Here is a 26,357-nt window from a genome sequence, read left to right as displayed (position 1 = left end):
TTTTCAAATTTAAATACGCCTGTAAGCACATATCTAAATAAGAAATGAAAATTAAATTGCGACATTAGGAAGGCATATAGATTGCATCTACTAGATTAGACATGTGACTTAACACTAATCTAAGCATACAAACTCTAATTGTCTCTACATATTAGCCTTATATGATTGTCCATATAAACTTTATTTTTCCGGCATTAATTGGTCTTCAGCTCTACAACATATCTTCCATGGAATTATATATGTAAATATAAACAGAATTTATTAACATATCAATTAAATTTTATTTAAAATATACCAAGGTATAATTGTTACCATTCTTTATGAGTCATTCACTAAAATTTGTGCATTTATTTGTTTGATGGTTTGGTTTCTTATAAAAGAAACAAACACCATTTTTTACCGGCTTTTTCTTAGATTGATCTTCAGGTTTAAGCTGATTGCTAAGTATAATATAAGAAAGTCATTTTTCAGTATTTTGTTATCTTTTTTTTTTTTTAATGATTCCCATTATATCTTTCTCCAGAAGTTACAAGGTGAGTACTATGTGCCTTTCCAGCCTATTGAGTTTTTCTTCCTCTAAAACATATTGTGAAATCAACTTATTTAATGTTCATTTCTCTCTTTGAGTATTATAGTTAATTTGGAATTAACTAAAAAAACCAAATTGAGTGAAAGAGTTCAAAATCACGAAAGTCAATAATTCATTTTCAATCTTTAGGCACACTGCATGGGTTTCTTTTTAAACCACATTCGATAACTTCATGAACCCTCAAATATTTCCTTGACCGTTGTAGAATGCATGAGTAAATTTGTATAGAAGTGAACTCGTTTAAGCTTTATCCAATTCTTTAAATCATTTTCTTATTTTAACCAGGTTCTTAGCATTCTTAATATCAAGTATAACACTTTTCATTATCTCATAAATCGAATGTTTCATAATTTTTTATATACATTTTATTAAACTCCACCAAGCCTTATAGTGTACAATTTTTTACTTTATGTTAGTGTCAGATGGCTTAGGAAATTCTTCATCTTCTAAGAGAATATCTAAATCTATGTAACTTAAAATATTTTCAATGAACTCTTTTCATTTAGGATAATTGATTATAATTGAAGATGTTATGAAATTGTATTAAGTCAGAATGTTGAAAATGTTCATACCCAAATACACAAAATAAATACCCTCATACAAATTAATAAATATTTTCAGCAATGTATAAACATAAACTACAGAATAAACATGTATTACACTTTCATTCAATTGACAATCGAATTGCTCATAATGATGACATGCTTACTTGATCAATTCTAGTAAGAACATTATATATTATCATGATTCCTCTTTTCGGTGAAATCACGAGACACGAGTAGTTTTATAAAACATGAAGTCAATATATGTCAATCGCATAAATCTATAACATCTAATATATTTAAATGAGATGGATCTCTTAAACTTTTACCAACACTAATCGCTCCACATTGCATGTATCGTCCTAAACAATAAGTTTTCTTTGCTCCAATCATCGTTTGTTATGGGCACAAATGAACCTAATGCAATTATAAATTCATATGGAGAATTATCAAATTTCACACACACGAGTTTAAAATCAAAGATTTTTATCAATCGAGGTTGCTTCGATGACTAGTAGATTCAATTCTAACCTTCAAACTTTAGATTCAAGAATCCCTTCATGGTCCTGCCCTCAACGGACAATCCTAAATATATTTGATTTCATCCAGATATGGTTTGTCATGCTATGAAACTCAGAACCCAATTATGGAGACCCTGATCCCCGAGTTTTACAGCATGAACTATAATTTAATATATTTATGCATCAATTTTACATCCAATTCATTATACATCCAAACTGAACAATAAATTAATCATCCAGACCATGATAAAATAAATGTAAACTTTAAATTAATCTTTATAAACTTCAAAATCCAAATCTATAATCATTACTGAATCTCTCTCATCACTCATTCTACTTTTAAATAATTTACAAGCTGTCAAAAATAAAATAATCAAACACCGAAGCCTAATAGAAGTAGTCATCTAAGTATTCTTTATTTCCAGCTTCTCTCTTATCCCATAAACCTGCGAATGTTATTAATTTGGTAAGTTAAAAGGCCAGTGACATCATATCCATCACAAGTATGAAACAGACGTGATGGAGCCAAGTGAAACACTAGTTTAATGCACAACAAAATAATATACAAGGATATCATAATCTGAAATATACACAATAGAAATGGATAACATATATAACAAGATGTGATGCTATGATACAAGATTTACAAAATAAGTATGATGTCATGATGTATGAATTATTTAATGCATACAATGCAAATCATCTTGAAGTTGATCCTCCAAGGAACCTCTCCTCGAGCATCTCAACGAAAACAAATCATGCAATGTAAATCATATTGCAGGTGAATTTCTAGGCAACTCCTACTCAAATATCCCACATGAATCAATCATTCTTGCCATATAGGCCAAGGAAACCTCTGCTCGAATATCCTACCAGAAACCACAATTGATCAATCATCATTGCCATGTAGGTCAAGGGAACCCCTGCTCGAATATCCCACTGAAAACCACAATCGATCAATCATCATTGCCATATAGGTCAAGGGAACCCCTGCTTGAATATCTCATTGGAAACAATCATTCAATCATCCTTGTCTTGTAGGTCAAGAGAACCCACACTTGAGTATCCCACCGAAATCCACAATCATATAATTCAAATCTAATTTTAATGCATTCCATGATGAGCCAAGCAATCCAATCATCAAGTACTCAATGATTTTCAACGCAAGTCAAATACTTAAAGCATATAGGTTTAAGTACTCATAATCATGATGCATACAGACGCAAGAATCAACCATACAATTTAAGATACACATGTTAAGATACATTCACAGTTAAAAAATTGCACATCGTGTGTAAGAAAAATTCAATATTGTATATCAAGATTCAAGGAGATACAGAAAATGGCTATCACCAGCGAATTATAATATATATATATATATATATATATAACCTTAAAATTTGAAAGATGCGAAGTCAAGGAGAAGGCCTTCAAGTTGAAAGGAAGGAAAACGGTTCTTCCCATCTCACAAGAGTAGACTTCAAAGCGAAGATGTCTAGACTCGAAGCAAGAGGGCTGGACCCAAGGCCAAAAGGAGTTAAATTAAAACCAAAGAGGGTTAAACCCAAAGCAATGCAACTTTATTACAAGTAAAGATAGAAAATTCAAATCAAGAATGGGGGAAATCCCTTACCAAGACCTTTAATCACATAACGATGAAAGAAACAATATGAAAAGTGGAATTGAAAGACAAATTCAAACTCGATGAAGGATCACGCCCTTTGATTTGACCAATTCCTCGACCTAAACTAGACCCAAATTAAGCTCAACGTAGTTGCGACTCAGTTGCAACTCAAGGCGGCTCGACTTTTCTCAATTCCTCAAACCATCTTCTCAGCCACTAAGGGATTTTTAGGTGTTACTAGACTGGACACAACCTGGATTCGACCTGACTTGGCCCAAACTTGGATTGACTCGCTAGGTCAACTCGGTCTCTCTCTCTCTCTCTCTCTCTCTCTCTCTCTCTCTCTCTCTCTCTCCTGCTCCTTCTTCTTCTTCTTCTCTCTTTCTCTCCTTCCCTTTCTCTCTTTCCCTTCCTCAAAGACTCAACCCAAACCTAAACCTGACTCGACTTCGAACTGAGTCGACTCAACAACTCTCTCTCTCTCTCTCTCTCTCTCTCTCTCTGGTCGAGAGGGACGAGAGGGTTTTTATAGAGCCATTAGCTCTCTCTTATATCTTCCATAACCTTCCTCCGCGTCCAGTTAGCATTGAGTTGATGCAGGTTACAGACAAAAGTTCCAAGAATTCCCTCCAACGCTGAATTTGTTTGGGTTGCTATTTTGGTATGTTAATCTGATCTTAACATAAAGAATGGTGATTAAGTGGTGATCGTGAGGCCCATGTATATGACAGTTTGAATCTTAGATTGCTAATGAAATATACTCATGCCCGTGGTGCGTTCTCAATGAGGAATTGAGGAATTGAGGAATTGAAGCGTTCTCAATGAGGAATTGAGGAATTGAAGATGATTATCGTCAATGGATGATATTTGTGCAGTGGGTATCTCAAGATTTCATCACTTATCGATGACTTAGATTCGTCTATGGATGCTTGTGGATGAGAAAAATCGAAGCTTCAAATGCATTTTCACGGTGTTTTTTGAGGTTCTTCGAGGTTCGAGCGTTCGGTTCCGCCACTCCTCTCCTTCAAATCCAACACTAAAACCGGCGTCATTGACATTGTTTCTTTCGACAATGTATTAGGATGTATCTTCTGGGTGTTGAAAGAAATCGTTGTGGAGATTCAAACGGTTTGGATCACAGCAATGATCATCCTGAGATCTTACTACTGTTATATTCAATTTCTAAAATTGGAGAGGATACAGAGGCGTTGGTCGGGTTCTCATTGATAGTTGGATTACCTGAATGGTTTGCTGCGAATGGACAATCCATATTAATGTGGAATTTCTCACACGGATTATGGTTACAAGAGAGAGAAACGGGATAACCCGTTTAAACGGTTTCGCACGTTGGTTGTTGTTTCAAGTTCACAACAACACACGTGTTGCTCGTGTTAATGGCGTTGGTCTACACGTGTGAGGTTAAGGTGATGCTCTAGGTTGGTTAGAGGTCAAAGGACCCAAGGGTCCACCTTGTGCATGATTTGGATTCGTTGAAAATGCTGTGTATTTCCATATCATGAACTATTTTGATCAAATCACCATAATCCATGACTAGCCCATCCTTTGGTTATTTTAAGTCAACAGATGTTTGCAAATATGCCAATTGGACCAGTAAGTGAATTTTAGTCGCCCAATCTGATATAAAATAAATTAAATCTATTTCAAAAATCCCATAAATGACTACGAGGTCTGAACAGAATCCGGTCCAATCCAACCAAACCATGTCAAAGAAAGAACCGAAAACATATTCAAACCAAAATTCATCTCATTCTGACCAGTGGATCATGGAATAAAGCCCACTCAGCGAACAATTAACCTTGCATGTCCAATAACTTCGTGATCCAAAGTCCGATCGAGGCAAGTGACGAATCATTTCTAAGCTCTCAACGATGACGAAAAAACTACTAGATCAGATCTTCCAAAGAGCAAAAATTAAGCGACAATCTACTGATGTCATTGAGGCTACACGAGGGCGGCCACACATGCAAATTTAAGGCCCCACATGCCAATTTAGTGGTCTAGAAGTAATGAGTCTTGATCCAAATCAAGCCGAGGGTAAGCCCCACATCCCCAGGTAGTCACATGGTCCGATCCATGCACTGATGGACAGTATTTAACAAAAAAAAAAACCATTATAAAATATGATATGACAAACATTAAATGATGTAGATTGCATAGGATAGGACATACAGCCCACTGATATATGGAAAATTCCAGATTTTGGGTTTTTAAAAGAAAACCCTAATTTTGTATATTTAGAATTGAAGATGTTTTAGGATATTTCAAGTTGAAATTTCAACCAACAAAAAGAGATGGATGATGTGGCATGGAGGAAAACTATGCTGTGGGAGGGAAAGTGAGCTTGTGTATACATCCCATCCTCTCCCTCTTCCCTCTATTTGGACTAACTTAGATGGGAGGAAAACACTAACTAGGCCATGAGCCCCATGTGGGCCCGCGAGCGATTGGGATGATTTGAAGCATCCATTACCCTCCTCTCGTCGCAAGCTTTCCAATGAGCCTCACATGCACATGATTTCCAAACATCCACTAGATCTACATTATGCATCAAGATCCTGTAAAATTAGGGCAGACCAATTCAGAAGGCAAGGTAAGATCAATCATCGGACACAAAAACTTGAAGAACAGAACTAAGAATGGCTCAAAACTAGAGTTGTACACGAGTTGAACCGAGTCAAGCTTGGCACAGCTCGGCTTGGTTTGGTCAGCAGCTCGGGCCAATTCGAGCCAAGTTTGCGCCTATGAGACATTTTCTCAAACACATGTACTGCATCTTCAACCTCTCACAGAATGCAAAACAATAACAATACCTCATAGGTATTTCATCAAACACTCAACAAACAGCATTTTTTTATTTTTTATTTTTGCATCCATTCCTTCCTCGCCACCAGCCAATTCTGTGGAAAATGTACGCATCCGATACTTGGCGAGCAGCATCATGATAAAAATAACTGAGTCACCGAACCGATTCGATTCGGATTGAGGTTCGAGCCGAGTCGAGCTTGAATTCAGCTTGAAATATTTTCGAGCTCCAAAAACCAGCTCAACTCAGTTCGAATTGAGCTTTTCCGAGTCAAGCGAGCTAACCGAGCTGACTCGACTCGTGTATAGCTCTACTCAAAACCACCCACTTCACATAGGCCATACAATTATATGATAAACATGGAATCATAAAAACATCATTAATTTAAGAATTAAGACAAACCAATATACATAGGACACATCAAATAAACATAGACAAACCGTTCTGAACGAAAGGAATTGTCTAAATCTGCCCACACACACTCAAACAATTCATCCTTTCATTACATTATTAGCAACAAGGAGGAATTGAAACAACATGATCTTCTAATACGGGAATCCGTATGCATGGTTCTACTCAATCCTCATTCTGAGTACTACAATTTAACTAGTTCAAGTGCCAAACAGAATTCAATTACATTGTTGGAAAAATTCAAAAACCGATGATTATTGTAGAACAAGACCACTCTGATACCTTGTATTTTCTAGATCGAAATGCAGTAGAATAAAACTTTTTCTTCTTTTTTTTTTCCCAACAATCCAATTCAATACGTTGAGCCAAGGATCTCTGTTACAACGATCTCATATTTCACACTTAATCTAGATCACATACCTGAATGGGAAGCCACATCTGACATCGACAGATGAGGATGAGGATGAAACTTAATCTTTCACACCTTGAGGATGAGGATGAAACTTAATCTTTCACACCTTACACCCTCGTAGAAAACTAAGATTAGAGTGAATTTTTTTATTTTTTTATTTTTGTATATGTTAGGTGAGGAGATTAAGACTTTGTTTAGAAGGAGGGCTAGTAGTTCAACCCATCACAACTACTATTCTAGGAGTCTTCATATTGTAGGAGTCCATGTTTGTCTAAAATACCGTGCATGCGTAATATAGTCCAAGCGCACTACTCCTTGCGTATATGAACAGACCACAACTACAATGGGGCCCACCAATATACACAATCTACATATCCAACGGTCAATAGGTTTGATCAATCTGAGCCATTGATCATAATGTAGCCCACCTAATAGAAGTCTTACACCCCCATCAAGCAGGGGACGCACATATGAGGAAAAATGGATGGTTAGGAGAAAAATGTACCATGGCTCATATTATGCCCGGTCTTCCTAGTGAGGATCTTGAACAAGGCATGCGTAGAGGAACCTTTTGATGAATAGCTCAGATCTCGCACACATTGCCGCAAGAACTGGACTTCGAGAAGGTCGGACAGCTAAAGCAGTAGGAAGCTCAGAAGCAGGAACTAGCCCAATATCCACCCTTTCCGCTCATCAGGTGGACCACACATTGTGCAGAAGTAGCATCGATTGATTGCCAAGTGGTCCACACCATACATGTGTGGGCCACCTAATGCTTGGACACATACATTGTGGGGCACACTTGATGAATGGCTCAGATCTTGCTTAGTTTTGGTTGAGTCTAAAAACCTCTGTTAGTAGCAAGGTGTTCCAAAACGGTAACGGTAGCCGTAACGGCCACCACCGTTACCGTTATGATACGGGTTGTAATGGCCGTTACAGCCCCCGTATCAGCCGTTACAGCCCTTTTTTTGTATTTTGTAAAAAACTGTTACAGGGCCATCATGACCTGTTTTTTCTGTAACGGTCGTTACGGAAGTTTCGATCCCATAACAAGTAACGGTTATGACTGTTACCATAACGTAACTGATTTTGAATACCTATTGGAGACTCTTACCCATTCCCTGGTGTCTTTGGATGCCCAATTGAATCAAAATTGCAATAATTCAATACAGTAAAAGAGAAGATGACCAAAGTGCAAGCCATTTGAATTCAAATCGGCAACCAAACACATCTACAATCCAATGCATTTCAAGCCGTACTTGGAATGATCAAAATGTAATTTGCGTCCAGCGCATCATCATGAATGAAGTGGGACTGGCCCCAGATGCACCATTTCCTCTTCATTGGATTGAAATAATGTAATTCAATTCAATCGAGCATCCAAACACAATGAGAATCTCCAGTAGGAGGAATTATATGTTCCTCTGCCCAAGGTTAAGCATACCACCCTTGACTTCTCAGTTTGTACTAGTGGGACCCATGGTTCAGTGATCCAGTCCGTTCATCTGATGCACCCCATCTTGGATGTACTTGTCCAAACAATCTCAGATTGGAAGATCCTAGCCATTGAATCTCTTATGACTCTTTTTTTTCCCAGTTGGGTTTGGACCTTCACCTGTTCTCTGTCTATTTGTAGGTCATTAATCAACAGGCTAGATCCTCTTATGCCACTTATCGAGGAGATTTGGGTATCCTTACACCACAACAGTCATAACTCAACCACAGCCCACTAGCATATGGTATGCACATAGCCTTGGCTGAGGTCATGCACTTCCTCATACAGAGCTTATACACGTGCACATGCATCTGCAATAAAGATCGTGTACATGCCGCAAGTGTGCCAGCATGGCTCGACAGGTCCCAGATCCAATCCAATCCATCCATCAGAAAGGAATCACTATATTCATGTCCAAGCCCAAGAGTCAGGTTTATCCATTGGTTGGATGGGCCACCGTTTGCAAAAAAAAAAAATGTACGGCTATGACAAAATTGGCTTAAACTTTTCTAACCCACCCACCATTTTCCAATAGTGAGACCCACATGCTGACTAGGTCAGATACACTTTTCAGAAAGCATGTAGAATTTTGGACAAACCTGATGGATGGATTGGATCTTGCACATATGTGCCATGCTGGCAGATCCATGGCGTGTGCACGAGCTTCGTTGCACACATCATGTGCGCTTAGCAGAGCTCTCCTCATACAATATTCCGAAAAAGAAACAGTCCTTGTGCATGAACATATCTCATAAATGAATTTGGGGGAAATGAAATACAATTCCAACAAGCTCATGGGGAATCCACCCATGTGTGTTTCTTCATTGAAAAAACAGCCATGCAGCCACGTTTGATCTAAAACTAGTACAGTGGGAAAATGACGTTTCTTATAGACTTTGAAGATTAAGGAAGCGGGCATGCCAAATGCCAAAGGTTACACGCCTACACTACTTGACTAGAAAATACCTGAAACGAATTTCTTCCGTCAGCCTCGACTGTTGTCTTGCATGTCCTCCTCAGTTTTCCAAACAACATCCTTGAGGCGCGTTGATAGTTTTTTGAAAAACTGCAAAGGATAATTCAATCCCATGTGGTCAGTGAAACAAGGGCATTCAGTCCCATGCGGTCAGTGAAAGAAGGGCAATATTTTCAACTGAAGCATATCTCAATTGATGAAGTGTTTATCCCATATTCGGGATTTCATGCAATTTCAACCCAATCCACGGAATGGTTTCGCCCATTCCCTTCAAATTGTAAAGGTAGTCATGCAATCAAAACCATAGTTCTACAAACTGGTGACTTGATCCAAAACTTGGCTGGGCCCACTCAACTTGGCAAGATTTCGATCTTAGTCCCTATCGCACGGTTGACTCGACACAACTCCAGTGACTGGAACTGGGTCACTTGCCTTAATTGGTGGGATTTTACTAAAAAGAATGAAACATGCTAGGAGTGAGATTCAAACCCCCAACGTTACCTCATACAGTCAGCGACCTTCACCAGAAAGGGAATGGTGTTGTTGCTATGAGTAAGATTTTGTATTACGTATTAGAGATGACTGCTTTAAATGTGTGTGTGTGTGTTTTGAAGATTTGCTTTAAATATCTATTATCACTCCTAATATTTCAATTTATACTAATTAAACATTGAATCAAGCCAGGTTGAGTCTTCAAGTCAACCCGACCTGATTGAACAATGAGTCGAGTCTCGGGTTTTTGAACTATTGTTTGGACATGACATGACATGGGTATGAGAACCCACATGTTTTAGATTAAAACATAATATAAACAAATATAAACAAATTAAAAATCACCGAACCAGAATTGATGCTATACCATGGATTTACGACTCGGTTGAGTCAGATGCAAGTGCGACTCGTGTGATCCAGTTCGGACTCAGTTGAGTCCATTCCTATTTGGCACCATGAGTCAGTATTGACGAATAGAGGGTGATTTGGCTGGTCTTGTAGAAGCCACCCCATGACTCAGCCAAGTTGCGATTTGACTCAGGACCAAATGAGTTGGTCCGAGGGCGAGACAATAAAACCATGGTCTACAACCCACTCTAGCTGATAAATACACCCTTTTCATTCTGCTTCTGGTAATAAAATCTCAAATATTAGAGCTATGGAATTAACAACAGTAGAAAAAACGGTGTATCTATCAACGAGGGTGAGTGTACATGTCAGTTCCTTTATATGTCAAAATTATTTTTCTGCGAAAATTACTTCAATAATATTAAATATTTGGATCCAGGTGGTGAGGAAGAACATGAAGGTTTGTACTCTTTATCACGGTTAGGGCCACAGGATTGATGGGCTTACAATTGGATGCCTCAAGATGACACCAACTAGCTGGGAGCTTGGGGCAAGGCTATGATGATGGTGGTATAGCTTTGAGAAGTTCAACCAAGCCAGAGTAAGCAACCCATACAACTGTGGTCAAAAGACTCGGCGACTTGGATCAACTCATCTGGCCCTAAGTCGAGTTGTGACTCACCCAAGTTGTGTTCGAATTGGCCAGACTCACCAGAGTCGGGGATGACTCTGGATAACAAACCAGATAAGGTAGTACCGTATCCAAGTCGCCTAGGACGATTTGTATTGGACTCGTTTGAGTCTTAAAACCATGATACAAACCCCAAGTTACAACAGGATTTATACAGGGTCTGCCTGAGAGTTTCCTTGCTGTACAAGTGGGACCGATATTTTACAAGAACATTGCCAATGGTCCGCATTCCATATATGTGTGTGGCACGATGGATGAGAGGACCCGAATTTTTCTTGGGACCCAGGTCATAAACATATTAGGCCCACATGATGCATGGCTCACATGTTCCGACCAGCTGTATTGCAGAACTCTCCTTTACCATATGAGTTAAATCGGACATTTTCTACTAACTTCAAACATGCAGCTGTTTGGGATCAGGGAAATGAGAATACGGATTTGGTGAATCCATAAACTCATCAAATTCATCGATTTGCATTGGATATGGATTTGGCAAATGCCGAAGTCCATTTGTCGGTAATCAAGCTACAAATCCATGGGATTTGAGGAGCATTTATTGCAACTTTTGTTGCTTTGAGAGTCATTATTTGGATTTGAAAAGTCCCACATTCATGGATTTACGCAGGTATGGATTTCAGAAATCCAAGGAAGGATTTAAGAGGGAGGGAGGGAGAGGTACCTTGTGGAATTCCAAGGTATCTCCTTTCGCTTTCCGCACCTCGACCATATGAAGAGACGGTGCTACTTGAAATACCTGATTAAATGGAGTAGATTGTAAGAACAAAAGAATTACCAAATTCCTTCCCACCAGTTATGTATGATACCATTTTCAAATAACTACCTCTGTAGAGATATTAAGGTTCCCTTTCCTCCCTGCTTCCAAGTTCTCCAGCCTCATCTGTAACGGAAATAGGCGATCATCATTTCATAGACAAGAAAACATGAAAGCGTGGATCATTTTCCTGTTGACCCACTTCACTGCTGATATGCTAAAGCATATCGGTTTCTCCACTTGCACACGGCCGAATCCGCCAGTTGTCAGGGGTTGTATTTGGCCAAGTCACCAATTGGGCAGCTCTTAAATAATTTTCTTTGGATTTGGGGTCCTCTTATGATCTCATCCGCTAATTGGGCCATCCATGGATTGCGTGGGAGTAGAAAAATGGCCCAAGCAAACATACTGCATGAATGCAGGTATGGTTGAACGTCGCTTGAGTTTTATAGAGAGAAAGGTAACCAATATCTTAAACTGAATGCATTCTGTGATCCTGTACGCATCACACCTTGTAGTTTTTCGTATGGACATCAAAACCAAGAGGTTTTGCGGCTTCTTCAATTTTACTGATGATTTCATTGGGGGGGCATTTTGATGTAAACCTTGTTTCCCTCTTGAATTCCTGTCAAATGAAATAAAGAATCAATCAGATCAGATGCCAAAGGATTACAACTCCAATGAACCAGAACAAGAATATAGGGGGCCTGATGCATCCAGTTAGTACAATATGGGCCCACAGTTTGGTGAGCCAAGCTGTTGATCTGATTGCCCCACCATGGAGAGGAAATGCCCCATAAAAATCTTCCAGATTGAAGATCCTACACATCCAATCCTTGGCCTTTTTTTACCCCCCTACTGTATGTTGGTTTCCTTAACCGACTATTTGTAAGCCGGGGCCCACTTGTATACATGAAAGGGTGCATCACAGCATATATATGTCCTTATGCAATATCAGGCACCCAACAGTTCTAAAACTCCGTGATAAACTCAAGTCGAGTCGAGTTTTCAAGTTTTTGAACTACGCCACATTGCCACCTGATAATAAATTTTCAAACTGAAAAGAACCTCAAAAGGTTATTTTGAGTGGAGTTAAAAAATCCCAAAGATATGGATCATGCATGGTATCAAGAAATATAAGCAACCACGTTTCAGAAACATGCACATGCATTTTTCATTTTCTGGAACTTGAAAATGTTAGCAACAGATACAGAGAGAGGCTCGAAGTAGGCGAACCTGCTCTACCTCGAACAGATTTCCAAGATTCAGTCCCTTCGACATTGAAATCAATTCAAACGCATTCATAGCCACTGGCTGTTCTTCCCTCTTCTCCATCACGTGATATTCCTGATACAGTACAAACACAGTTAGTTGAATTATTCTGATATAAAAGACCCAACTTCAGTGCACATTGTATATACCAGATGCCAGTGCACACCTTTCTCCCAACCTCAAAATACGGCATGCAGCAATCCCAACACATATAGAGATAGGATATTTTGTCATGCTAATTTCAAAATGGGATTTTCAAATTCCCTTGTTTGCAACATGTTGGGATTTTCCGCCTGTTTTCAGTCAATAGTAGGAAGGATGTTTTTTATTTCCTTTTTCTTAACTTACTTCTGAGTCCTTGAAGACAGCATCCACATCATCTAAATTTGCATTGTATTTCTCTTCAAATACAGGCCTCTTAAAACCCTTTTTAAACCATTCATCCTCCAAAATTTCGGGGATAGTAATACGCTGCAGTAAGTCACAATGAATCAAATTAGAATAGAAAAAAGCAAATCGATGGCAACAGCCATTTCAACTGTTTGGTTTTCCCTAATTTATTTTATTATGAAATTTCATGATTATTCATTGATCATAAGAAGCTTGTCTTGTCTATGTACATGGTCATTACACAATTTCATTATGGTTATGTTAGCTACGTGACTTAGACATGGAGATGTGTTGGTGTGAGACACCAATCGGCAAGCCAAACTTGCAATTAGAGGTGCAGCTCAGGCAGGTTGGGTCAGTTGAGGATCAACCCACGACTAACCTGACCTCAAGAGGACCCAACCCCGAAACTGACCTGACCCGACCCAAATCCCAGCCCAAGATGCCCAACCCATATTTCTCTATACCCAACCAAACCCGACCCAACATGACCTGAATACATGTGATTATTCCCAACCCGAACCCTACCTGACTTCAAATCAGGCTGGTGTTTTCCAACCTGAACCCAACCTGAGGACCTTGACAACCCAAACCCAACCTGACCCAAACTCAGGTTGGGTCAATCAAATTCGGGTGACCCTAAACCAAGTTGCAGCCTTACTCGCCCTGAACTCAGGTTGGGTCAATCAGGTTCGGGTGACCCTAAACCAAGTTGCAGCCTTGCTTGCAAGCCATAAAACCATCCTATGAGAAGTTTAAAAGAGAGAGGGCTACACAAACATTAGTTTATAAAAGAGTGAAATGTGGGAAAGTATCATCTTGATGGAGGATATCTACTAAAAGGGGCTGATGTTAGTAGTCTTTGGGCACATGGAGAGTTGGTGCATACCAGTGTTTTTAGACACATGGGCAGTTGGACCATCGATCTGAACCACCAAGTGGGTTCAATCCACTTCTCATGAGCCACTACGAAAAAAATTCAAACCGATCAAGGAACTCTTCCATCCAATATTACTATGCAAAATGGACAGTCTGGATCAAAGGTCCAGCAAATTCTTTATTATTATTATTATTTTGAGCCGGCACCTATATTAGATTAAATCAAAGGTCCAGTGATAAACATGAATAGTCTATTCAATAGTCCACTTTTGATAACAGCCCTTCTAGTAACCAGCTTGATCAGATGACCATAACCATCCTGTTTGTGGCTTGGCAAACCGACAGTTATAAAAAAGAGAAGCCAATGATTTTTAGGTTAGCATCCAGTGATCATCATGGACTTTTCACGGCAGAACCATGAATAACCATGATAGTGGCGGAATCTAATGGGCAGTCGACTATCCACTTGTCATGTGGTCCTGGAGTGCACCAATGGCATCATTGCACAACTGAGCAACCACATGAGCTTCTTCCTTATTGAAATTGTATAAATGGTTGAGACTACTGTGTTTGACCATTTCCTAAGCAACGGTTGGTCACCCACAGTATATTTGTCATACATGAATCTCGATCCAGATTGTCCAAATAATGGGCCCATTTTGGATGGCACATATCATGCTAATGATCTAATGTTGAAATGGGTGTTCATCACGTGGAAACTAAAGAGAAAATGGTCAGTGTTCCAGATTCAACAGATAATATCAGATGGTTAAGGTCTTCTGATCAGTGTGAATTTGGGCTATGCTTCATCTACATTGGGCCCCACATCCTAAGCAACCTGAACGTTGATGTACATCTATGCCACATGTACAATGGATGAGCCACCAACATTTAAGGAATGCTGGAAAATGTTTTAACCGAGCTGAATGTTACATAGTGCTTCAAACACTGTCCACAGAGAAGAAATACTCACAGTCATAGGATTCGGATCCATGATTCTAGAAATCAATTTCATGGCACCTAAGGAAAGCCAAGGCGGGCAGGTGAATTCGGCAGCTGAAATCTGTGGATATGAAATTGCATCTAATAAACAAGAGCGAGAATAGAAAATGAAAACGGCAGTCTATTATTGGCAAAATGCTCACTTTTTTATACAGGGTCATAAGATTAGAATCATCAAAAGGCAAATACCCTGCAAGCAATACATATAGGATGACCCCACATGACCACAAATCGGCAGTTGCACCGTCATAGCCTCTATCATTAAGCACCTAGTCAAGGGAAGAGATTAAAACGTTAAGTCATAAAACACTGCACGACAATGAGATTTACTGAATGGCTTATATCTGTTGAGTTCATTTTTCTGGGCATCAAAGCTGACACTCATCCAGCGCGCATCACCCTATGGGGCCCACATGCAGAGATAATCAAATTATTGAACAAGACCATATTTTGAGAATTACCTTGGATGAGACAGACCATATATCAAACTAGGCAGGGCTGTAAAGGGCACAGCAATCCAAGCCCAGGCCAACAAAGTAAAACCGAGGCCTGAGAGTGGCTCAGGATGGTTATGCATGGCCCGAGCCCACCCACCCATTTTCATGCAATACCTGCAATGTTCATTTAGTGTGCCCCATCATGCAAGAGGTATGAGAAACATGCCCTTGAAATCCTAGATGAGCCAGTCTGGCGGGCCCTTAAATGAAGCCCGAGCAAGGCCTGGTTATCAAACGAGCTTAAATGCTAGGCCCATGTCCAGTCCTTAGGCCTAGTATTCCAGCCCAAGCCCAGTCCAATGCATGCCGGCACATCCCATTGACAGCCCTAAAACTAGGTAGATGATTCTGATAATAGATTTTTTTAATTGAATTTGGACCGTTGATGATTTTTCTCTCTTTTTTTTTTTTCCTTTTCTTTTGGACCATCCTCATTCAACTGTATACATCAATTGTCAGGATCATCCATTCTGAGTGATTTTTGGACCGTGGCTCATCCTACCCAGACGATGGACAGTTCCAATCATTCAAATATCTGCCAAATCGAGCCCCATGGGATGAGGAGTAATGATGTGTGAGCTGCTCATTAGAACAAACTCATATCTGCTAATAGCAATTGGCACCTCTGGAGCAACATAGTTTGGAGTTCCACAAGTAGTGTGAAGTAAGCCGTCATCCTGCAACGAACCACATTAAATATCAGGAACAAGTTCAGGCCATCAAGAAGAAAATCAATGAAATAAGGCATTGCTCAAGAAAATAACATACCAAATCTGATAAAAGAAAAGAAGGTAAGAGGATCATCCTTGGAAAACTAATAGAAATTTTAATGAGATCTTGAAATATGCTAGTGGAATTTAGGTGTCACGTGGGAGGGCAGATACCATGGCTGACAGCTTGGATAACCTGGTTATCAACCAACTACACTTCCATCCTCAGCTCTCACCCATCTGGTTCGAGGAAAGATACAATCTTCAAATCACACATTCACTTGACCCAACGGGCCGTACATGCGTGGCCCACCTTTTGGCAGTTCATATGACCAGTGAAGATGAAAGATACCCCAAAATATCTCCCCAATCAAGTGATCTTAATCATACGATTAGGCACCCGTTTGGTTGTATTGCCCATTTTCATCAGATGATTGGGATAATGCTGGTACAGAAAATATAAAGCCCATTCTATGATGGTGCCTACCAAATAAAAAAGGTCGGCCCCGCCTATAAATTGATGCGCCAAACAAGAAAACAGTGTTCTTTGACCAAACATCATATAATACCTCCTTGGAAACTTCATTTCATTCTTAATAAAATTCTCATTTGAGACAAAGTTTATACAATACATGGGCTTGGTGCAGCATCACTACATGGTGAAGTATATATAATAAATAAATAAATAAATAAAACTCTCATCTCTATGAAAATTCACCAATAAAAACCCCACCAAAAGGATGTGGCATTTGTCACTAGAAATAGTTCAACTCAGGTATGGAATTTCTGCATTTGCGGCATACAGGATATGCTCCACGGAGATCATAAGTGGGATAAAATTCTTGCCACACTTGCAATGTGGGAAAGATAAAGGCGGGAAAACAGGAACCTGACTAACAAGGTTTCCATTCCCAAGGCTTCACAAATGCAAAGCAGATTGGTTCCACCACAAAAGTGGAACAGTCCGATATGCAGGGATATAAAATGGTCCCTCATATCTTCCTTCTGTAGTGACAAGTGTATGTCATGTAAAATAACAGGAAGGTGTTTAAGAGAAACAATCAGTGGCAGCTATCCAGTACAGTAAACCTGAATATTGCAGTGCCCCGCTCAATGGGTGGATCAGACATGCGTCATACTCAAAGGCACAAGTTATAGATCTCATCTCACGCAGTGGAGATATCACAAACACGCAGCAGATAAATCATGAACATGCAGTTGATCTCATACACATACAGCACATGCAACAGTTCACCCAAGCGGATGAGAGAACCTGGGTTACACAAAAAGCAACGAACCAGCAACAAACATTTGGCAAGAGAGAAACCCGACTCTTTTTATTAAAAGAACATTTCTCTTAAATTGCGTATTCTACTCTAAGCAAAGCCCCCTTTATATAGAGGGAATTACAACCAAGTTTTCAAGCTCCTATCCAATGTTGGACAAAATAACAAAGCAAACTAAAGCAACCTGAGAAACCCATAAAGGAAAAATACGCACAAAAAAACAATAACTAAGCAATGGCCCCACAAGTAGGACCCACAAGATAGCCAAAAATGCTGAAGAGATATTACAGTGGGCATTCAATGCAAGCACCGAAGTTTTTTTTAAAAAAAGAGTTCGATATGTACCCTGACTTGTTGGGATAGCGCGCTTAATCCAAAGTCGGAAACTTTGAGGTTTCCAGATATATCAAGTAGTAGATTCTCTGGCTGCAAGAAACGCAATGGAATCCAATCAAGTTTTATGTTCTGCCATAACCGCTGGCTTATCTAATTACAAAATCAGATAGGAGGTAAGTATGGGTTCCCAAGCCTCAGGCAACATGCATTTTGCAGATGCTCCAAATTCCATTCATCTGCAGCCCATGGTTCAGTGATCCAGAAAGTTGGTCTTGTGGGCCCCCTTGTGGATGAGGATGCCCCAAAAATCTACCCAATCGGAAGATCCCAACCTTCAATCACTGGCACAAAGATGATGCCTGTGAGAGCGAAAGATCAAGCTTTTAGGATTGTCCAATGTGGGAGAATTTTGGGGCATCCGTCACCAATGATGGGCCCATCAGCCCAATGATCTGGATAACCAATCCATAGGCCTAAATGCATAGCACTGGAACCATTGGCAAGTGAATGTCTTCTAATGTTCAGGACCCTATAATTCCTTCAAATTGGATAGGTGGTGCAGCTTACTTTCAAGTCTCTGTGGTACACACCCCGACTATGGCAATAATCAACGGCATTGATAAGCTGCTGGAAATATCTCCGTGCTTCATCCTCCCTCATTCGGCCATGGTTGACCTAACCAAAAGGACCCACATGTTAGTTTACACTGGGGAGCTGTACAGAAAGTAAGAGAAAATACAAGACAAAAGAACTATTCTAATTCACAGAAAGGTATGCATATGCCCCCTCAAATGGTGCCCACCTTTCCTTTTGCTTTTTTCCTTTTTTTTTTAAAACATGTCTGGGATTGAACTCCTAATGCCAAATTCATGACAGTGTGGCACGTGTATGCGAGATCAAGGCCATTCATCTGGTGCACCCCAACGCTACATTTGTTGTGGCGCAGAAAAACAGAATAGTGTGGCCATCAGATAGCCCACAAGAGTACATCAAATGAGGATTGTCAATCAATTTCTTTTCACTGCCCATTGTCTCATACACATCGCTCAACTGGCAATCCAACTAGTCTGATTTTTTGCACCAAGGCAAATAAACAGTTGGATATGTCAGATCCATTGGCACATCTAGGGTAGGGGTGGCAATGGGCCAGCCCACTGATATAGGGCCAGGGCTTGGCCCCTAAAATTGGCCTGAGAGCCAGGCTCAGGCTTGAAATCTAGGTATGGTGTCTGGGCCATGCCAGGCTAGGGCCAATGAAGAATGGCCCGGTCCACTAACCAAGAAGTTCACTGCTATACAAAAGGATAGACAATTTGAAGACGCTTGTGAGGGTCCCATTCAATTCCATGTGTAGTTTAAAGCCACTTTTCAGATCCAAGGTCATGTTTCTATCATCAGAACCATTTATATGATGTGACTCATTGAAGATGCTGTAAGGCCAGCGCTATGACGGAGGCCTTTTTAGCCCGATTAGGGCCAGGGCTTAGGGGCCAAGGCCAACCCCAGCATGGCCCTAGCCTTGCCCATCGCCACCACTAGTCTGGGAAAGCAGCATTCATAGTCCTACCATGGTGAGGACATACTACTTCAGCCATCAGCATCAAGATTGCTGCAAATATGATAAGGATCAAATTCTACAACTTACAATTTTGTCAAAGAGCTCTCCCCCAATAACAAACTCAAGAACAATAAAGATCTTTGTCTTGCTTCCCATAACCTGAAGACAGAAAGATATCTCAGGAAGAGCGGAACAGCTATTAGTCACCACATGCAGAATTATTCTTCGTTCCATTACATGTTTGGCAAACATTAGGCCATTCACAGTTTAAAGGCTGACAGGATGTTTCACCGCCAAGTCGCCAACTAATGGTTGAGAAAAGAATGGGAAACTTTGCGATTCTCATCTCAACTGCAAATTGGGGCAGACGAGGCAGGAAAACACCAGCCTTTTTACTACAGATTCTGTTTTCAGTGACATCCCAAACACCAAGCGCATCGCATACACTTGGGAAGCCATCCCAACCATGATTGGTGGCAAGCCAGAAACTTTAAGATCAACACTATAAGTAAAAGTCTTCCAAGTTCCAGCAATTTGGCTATATGGGTCATGATGGTTTCCAAAATAGCATAAAAAACGCATGTAAAATGACCAGATGAAATGTTAACATCCTGTTTGGGCGCCACTTAAAAATGAAGTCATCTCATTTTTGTTTTCATAATTATGGAGTAGAGATCATAATTGTTGGTTATCATGAGTACTTTTAATCCTTTCCAAAAAGAAATATGATCTCTAATATGTAATTATGATTAAATAAATTGAGATTAACTCATTTTTAAGTTGCAACCAAACAGGACCTGAACAAAATAATGAGAAACCAAGTTTTCCTTGAACGAACCAAGTATACAATGGTCGGCCTGCATTATTGGCATTTTCACTCAAGCCAGCAGGCCCTGCTGATGGGCCCACTTTACGGTAATCCATTAATCATGGTGGCCCCACAATAGGATTGGTGATACTCCACAAAATTCCCCAATTGATTCTCATGCATCCAATAACTGGTCTCTAAATGGATGGTAAGGAGAAAATATAGCCAACTGTCCATATGAAACGGTAAAAAGCCAGCCTACTGGATCGCTGGCATTCTTCATTTGAGGACATTTTTAGTCCATCACCAATCTACAGTGGAGTTGACTAGATAACAACACAATTGTTGAAATATAGGCCCATCTGTAGAGAATACTTAGCCCGAACGAAAAGGCTGGTAATATGAACCAAGCATTGTATGGTACTTTTTTCAAAAAATGAATAGTGTGAGAGTATAGGATATCCATCTACAGTTGTACATACTATAGATAAGTATATGATGCCTATGTATGGATACATGTGCATTTGTTAAGATTTTCTATCTCTTTTTATGTATTCTTGTCATTTTCAATGGAATACTACACAAACAACATTCTCCACAATGCAGTCCCTAATCTAACAAGGTATTAGAGTCAAAATCGGACAGTGATCTTGACCGTCCAGCTTCCTTTGTCTCTCTTTATCCCATCCAAATCCATTATATATCAATCTATAGTATGTACAGTTGTACATATACACGATACATATCCTATACTCTAACAATAGCATTGCACAGTACTTACGAGAAAGGACTACCTCATATAGGCGCACTACATTGGGATGCTTTATTAACTTCATTGTAGCAATCTCCCGCTGTATCTGCACAAATGCATAGAAGCTCTCTTTACGAAGAAGGTTCAATATGTAAATCACAAAAAACTCACCAAAAAAAAAAAAATGGTGTTAAGGCATCTCTTTTGGTTAAGTTTACAAGAAGCATAATACAAGTAATGCTTAGCAAAAACAGAATGCAAGATTTAGGTGGAAACAGCTAAACCTTGGAGTTTGGTGTTTGTCGCTTCTTTCACGTACAAGATCTGAACCAGTCATCAAGTACGTCGTATGGTACCTTAGATGGCCCATAACACAAAAATCACACCAATCTGACAATCCTAAATTTCTGTTGGAGGGGAAATCTAGGACCTTCAGAGGTAGGATAAGAACCAACTTAAACACTGACTTGGATTCCACAGGTGTATCTACCGCCACATCATGAAATCAAATTGAGTGATTTAAGAATAAATAAGCTGAGATGTTGTTTAAGGAGGTTTCCTAATTCTGCATAAGTGTATATTACAGCCCTTTACATGCAACCGTGCTGGTGGCGAACGTGGAGGTAGCACATCAGGTTGGCCCCACCATGTAGATGGTGTTGCCCAAGAATCAAACTAATCCACGCAGGCCATAGTATACGAAACAAACAGATGGCAGAAAAGTTGGCCAACGTGTACAAAACATTGTAGCACAACTGATTAGAAGATCAGCCTAATTCATGCACTAGGGCATCTAAAATGTCGGGCCCACTTAAATGGATGGCTTGGATATCACACCCAGGCCATGATGTGGTGATGTGTAGAGGGATGACCTAACACGTATGGAATTAGCAAGCCTCTAATGATTCAAACATTCCTATTGAAATGTTTGCCAATTACGGAATCCAATTCGAAATTCACATGAAATTATCAATGGCGTAATCGACCATAAAGCAGGGCAATAGCAATATCCAACAACAAGGGAATTCAAAAGGGACCTGTTCGACCATCTTGTGCTTGAGAACCTTCTCTTTGTCAAGAATCTTGATAGCTACCGGTTCTCCAGTCTCAGAATTCTTTGCAAACTTCACTTTTGCGAATGTTCCTTCTCCAATCGTCCTCCCAATCTCATACTTACCCACCCGACGCTTGACCTTAGGTGCACTCATCGCCATCCTATCCAGCTTAGTATCTTCTCCTTGCAGCTAACCAGCTCGCATCCAGAAATGTCGTCCTCCCTGACACGAATCCCCAGAACTAAAATTACGGCAGAGCCATGAAAATGTTAACAGAACTTTGAGAATTCAAAATAGACAAAATGAAAGAACCTCTAGCATTTAAAGAAGCACTTGGATGTACCCCTATGAAAGATTTTTCTGGCAGAATGGATGTTCTGTTCCATGTAGTGTTTGGAGTTGCAGGGATTTTGGGAACCACATTGCACCATTTTTCCTGTTGTTCCTACCCCAAATCAATATCCGGAATGTTTCGGATGAAACTTGCCCGATGTTGATTTGCATAGAAATGCATTCCACCCACCCAAAAAGGATGGAAAATCCAAATGCAGCCAAAACCACAAAACAATATCAAATTTCAAATAGGAATAGTAATTCCGAACACGAGCTCCTAATCGTTACACTGGAAATTGCCTTCCATCATGCAAAATAGAAAAACTAAATGCAATGAAATTTTTGACATGAGAACAAATTCAAGCACCCAAACTTCTCTTGCAACCAGTACAAATAAAAAAATCTCCAAAAACTAAAAGTTTAACATTAACAGAGGAATCATAGGGTCTGCATAAATCCGGTCAGGACATGTATCGTGTCCTATTGCACCCAGTTCATACAAGTGAGGCCAAATGTCCATTGATCCAGACTGCTGTTTTATGGGACACGTGTGGATGGCAATGCCCCCAAAATCTCATGGATAGAAAGATCCTGACCCTTTGATTAGAGGCCTAGTATAAGGTTGTAATAGGTATGAGCTGTCCGGGTGTGAAATAATCACATACAACCCACGTATGTGAACTTCACATACAGCCCCATCACATGTGCCAACCTGTCATGTGTATAGGACATCCGATCCATGCAAAAGGTGGGTCCCACCATGATGATCACCTGGGACAAGAACTAGGCTAGCCCACTTATCAGGCCAGGCACACAAGGGCGTCAAACTGGACCATTAACAAGTCTGATTCAAATCATCCATTGTCTCATACAGGCTAGCCAATATGATGAGTGGACAGGTCTGAATTTTGCATGAGATAATCTTCATGGCAGGACCCGTCTTTTGTACGTATCAAATATCCTACAAAAGTGACAGGTTGCATGTGGAAGAGTTATGCAAAGCTAACATACATGGGTTACACTTACATGTGATCATTTCTTTATCTATATATGCTACATTGGCATCGAAAAGGGGCCAAAGCTTGGATAGCTAGGATCTTTCAATTTAAAAGAGTTTTGGGACATTCCCATAGTCACATTGTGACCCTTCAGATCAATCATCTGGATCAACGAAGCATGCACCCACTTGTACGTGGAGGGCCAATAAGGATGCTATACACATCTCAATACATTGAGATCCCAAGTTCTCTATTTAAAAAAAAAAAAAAAAAAAACCAGTGAAAAGCAATGCAGCTGTTTATACCCATACACCTACTTGCATTGTCAGCACTTCAAATAAGAAAACAAATCCAAGAACTAAAAGAGCTTATTGGAATTTGTATGCCTAGCACATTTTAAAAAACTTACCAAAATAACCTTTATATATGTTGAGATTCACACAGTAGTCCTCTTAGATTTCACAATCTTGTCAAAATCTTGTGAATTCTCCAGCCTGCCCAATCGAGTTCCCACTTTCTAGAGTTTTAGACTCTCTAAACCTGATTTTGAAATAAAGGGTAAAAAAAAAAGGAACTCTAAGAAGCCAGATTTCAGAGATAGAAAAACCAAAATTCCCAACAATCCAATTCAAAGCAAACCAGACCCAGCTCTTAAAGCACTTTAGCACCAAAATCCTGATACATAGAATAAAATCCAACCTTTTAAAACACCACAACAACTCAAAACAAAAGATTTTGCTCTAATTCCAAAGGCAGCAACCAACCAAGTTCTGACAATTTCAAGCAGAATTTAATCAAATCAGTTCAAAATTCCTTCCACACCAGATTTCAGAGATAGAAACAGACCAAAATTCCCAAAAAGTCGATTCAAAGCAAACCAGACCCAGCTCTTTAAATGCTCTCTCGCCACAAAATCCCAATACATACAATGAAATCCAGGCTTTTAAAACACCACAAAAAATCAAAATAACAGATCACACTCTAATTCCAAAGGTGGCAACCAGCCAAGATCTGCCCATTTCGAACAGAATCTCATCAAACCAGTGCAAAATTCCTCTCCTGCCAGATTTCAGAGATAGAAACAGGCCAAAATTCCCAACAAATAGATTCAAAGCAAACTTGACCCAGCTTTTAAACCACTCCATTCCGCAAAACCCCATACACAGAATAAATTGCAGCCTTTTAATACACCAAATAAGCTTCTTCTTTTTTTTTAAAGAGATTTACACTCTACAACCGACCAAGATCCAACAATTTCACGTGGAAACTAAACACACCAGCTCAAAATTCATCCCACAATAAGATACAGATAAAACTCCAACCATTTAAAGGTACGCAAATATCAATGTATGAAAGAAAAAAAAGTAGCTTTTAAACCTTAGATTCCAAAGATACCAAAAAGAAAAAGAAAAACTTCAAAATCCCACAATCTCTCCCATAAAACGCAGACAATTCAATTTCTACCCCTACAAAAAATAATAATAATAATAAACAACCAAAACCCACTGCAATAAAAAGAGAACAGCTTATCCCAGAAATTCATATTAAAAAGAAGAAGAAAAGAAAAAAAAAAAAAAACCAAGAATTTGAAAATCACAACCCAACTCCAAAATCATTCCCCCCCAAACAGATCAGCTTTAAAAATCCCACCTTTCAAACCCCATACTCCAGAAACCAATAGAAAACTATATATAAGAAGCATACTCCAATACAACAGACCTTGCGTGTGTGTGTGTGTGTGTGTGTGTGTGTGTGTGAGAGAGAGAGAGAGACAGAGAGACAGCACCCCAGACCAAGATCAAAATTCCCACCTTTCAAGCCACACAATTCAGAAAAGCAAAAGAAACCTTGCAAAGGAAAGACCCTTTTACACGAAACCCATGTGTGTTTGTACGAGAGAGAGAGAGAGAGAGAGAGAGAGAGAGCGCACAGAAATAAAAGCACCTGTGAGAGAGAGAGAGAGAGAGAGAGAGAGAGAGCATAGAAATAAAAGCACCTCAGAATTTGAAAATCAAGACCCACCTCCAAAGCCACTCCCCACAATACCCAAATCAAATTCCCACCTTCAAAGCCCCAGAATCCAAATCCCAATAAAACAAAACAAAAAGGGAAAAATCTACAAAAATAAAAGTATGAAAGAGAGAACACATACATGTACACACCAAAATCTATGCATATACATGTGTAAGAGTGAGAAAGAACATAAAAATCAAAACACCCCAGAATTTGAAAATCAAGACCCACCTCCAAAACTCATTCCCCCAAACAAAAACCGCGTCAAATTCCCACCTTTGAAGCCACAAGAGTCCAAATCCTAATTAAAAAGGTTAAAAAAACCAAGGCTAAAAGAGAGACGTGCATCTACTCACCAAACCTCCGTACATGTGTGAGAGAGAAAGATTGTTCCGTTTAGTCGGTGGGATTAAATGGTATGAATTTGTATTAGAAGGATTAACATCCATATTGCACAGTAATTGCATGTCCGGAAATACTTATAATATTTTAGCCATCCAATTCCATATTTAGTGTAAAATTCTTGCTACAAGAAAACAATGGATTAAACAAAACCTCATTTAGTGGACTATGAAATTATAATTAACAAATCAAATTCACAGTAGTCACCTATACATGTATATAACTAGAATGTCATTTGTAAAGGTGATGTAGAGTGGGCCGCGAATAATTTTATAGTTGAGATGGACCAAAAAAGACCCACTCGAATACGGAGATAATCCGGATTGTCAAAATTACGGACGTATTTCACAAAATGAAATGAGTTATC

The 26,357-nt window shown here is 39.5% G+C and overlaps 1 protein-coding gene across 13 annotated transcripts; it reads right to left on the bottom strand.

The window, feature by feature from the left end:
* Positions 1-1,990: 1,990 nt before the first annotated feature.
* Positions 1,991-25,967, bottom strand: LOC131226599 (CBL-interacting protein kinase 32-like). 13 transcript variants are annotated; one of them, XM_058222167.1, is made up of 17 exons: positions 25,728-25,872; positions 22,227-22,466; positions 21,233-21,295; positions 19,718-19,789; positions 18,640-18,747; positions 18,082-18,162; positions 16,364-16,417; positions 15,387-15,512; positions 15,215-15,304; positions 13,321-13,443; positions 12,937-13,047; positions 12,212-12,325; positions 11,770-11,826; positions 11,608-11,682; positions 9,388-9,487; positions 7,030-7,048; positions 6,463-6,995 (listed from the first exon to the last, which is right to left on the bottom strand). In XM_058222167.1, exons 2-15 carry the CDS (start codon positions 22,401-22,403, stop codon positions 9,407-9,409), a joined length of 1,332 nt encoding a protein of 443 aa, XP_058078150.1. In that variant the 5' UTR covers positions 22,404-22,466; positions 25,728-25,872; the 3' UTR covers positions 6,463-6,995; positions 7,030-7,048; positions 9,388-9,406. The 13 variants fall into 13 exon arrangements, with proteins under 13 accessions (XP_058078151.1, XP_058078149.1, XP_058078150.1 ...); XM_058222168.1 differs by lacking the exons at positions 6,463-6,995; positions 7,030-7,048 and adding an exon at positions 1,991-2,098; XM_058222166.1 differs by lacking the exons at positions 6,463-6,995; positions 7,030-7,048 and adding an exon at positions 5,479-5,852.
* Positions 25,968-26,357: the final 390 nt, after the last annotated feature.

Source organism: Magnolia sinica, chromosome 15 (genome assembly GCF_029962835.1).
Source record: "Magnolia sinica isolate HGM2019 chromosome 15, MsV1, whole genome shotgun sequence".
NCBI classification, from domain to species: domain Eukaryota; kingdom Viridiplantae; phylum Streptophyta; class Magnoliopsida; order Magnoliales; family Magnoliaceae; genus Magnolia; species Magnolia sinica.
The sequence above is the reverse complement of the archived record's forward strand: the minus strand, read 5'-3'. Positions and strand labels throughout refer to the sequence as shown.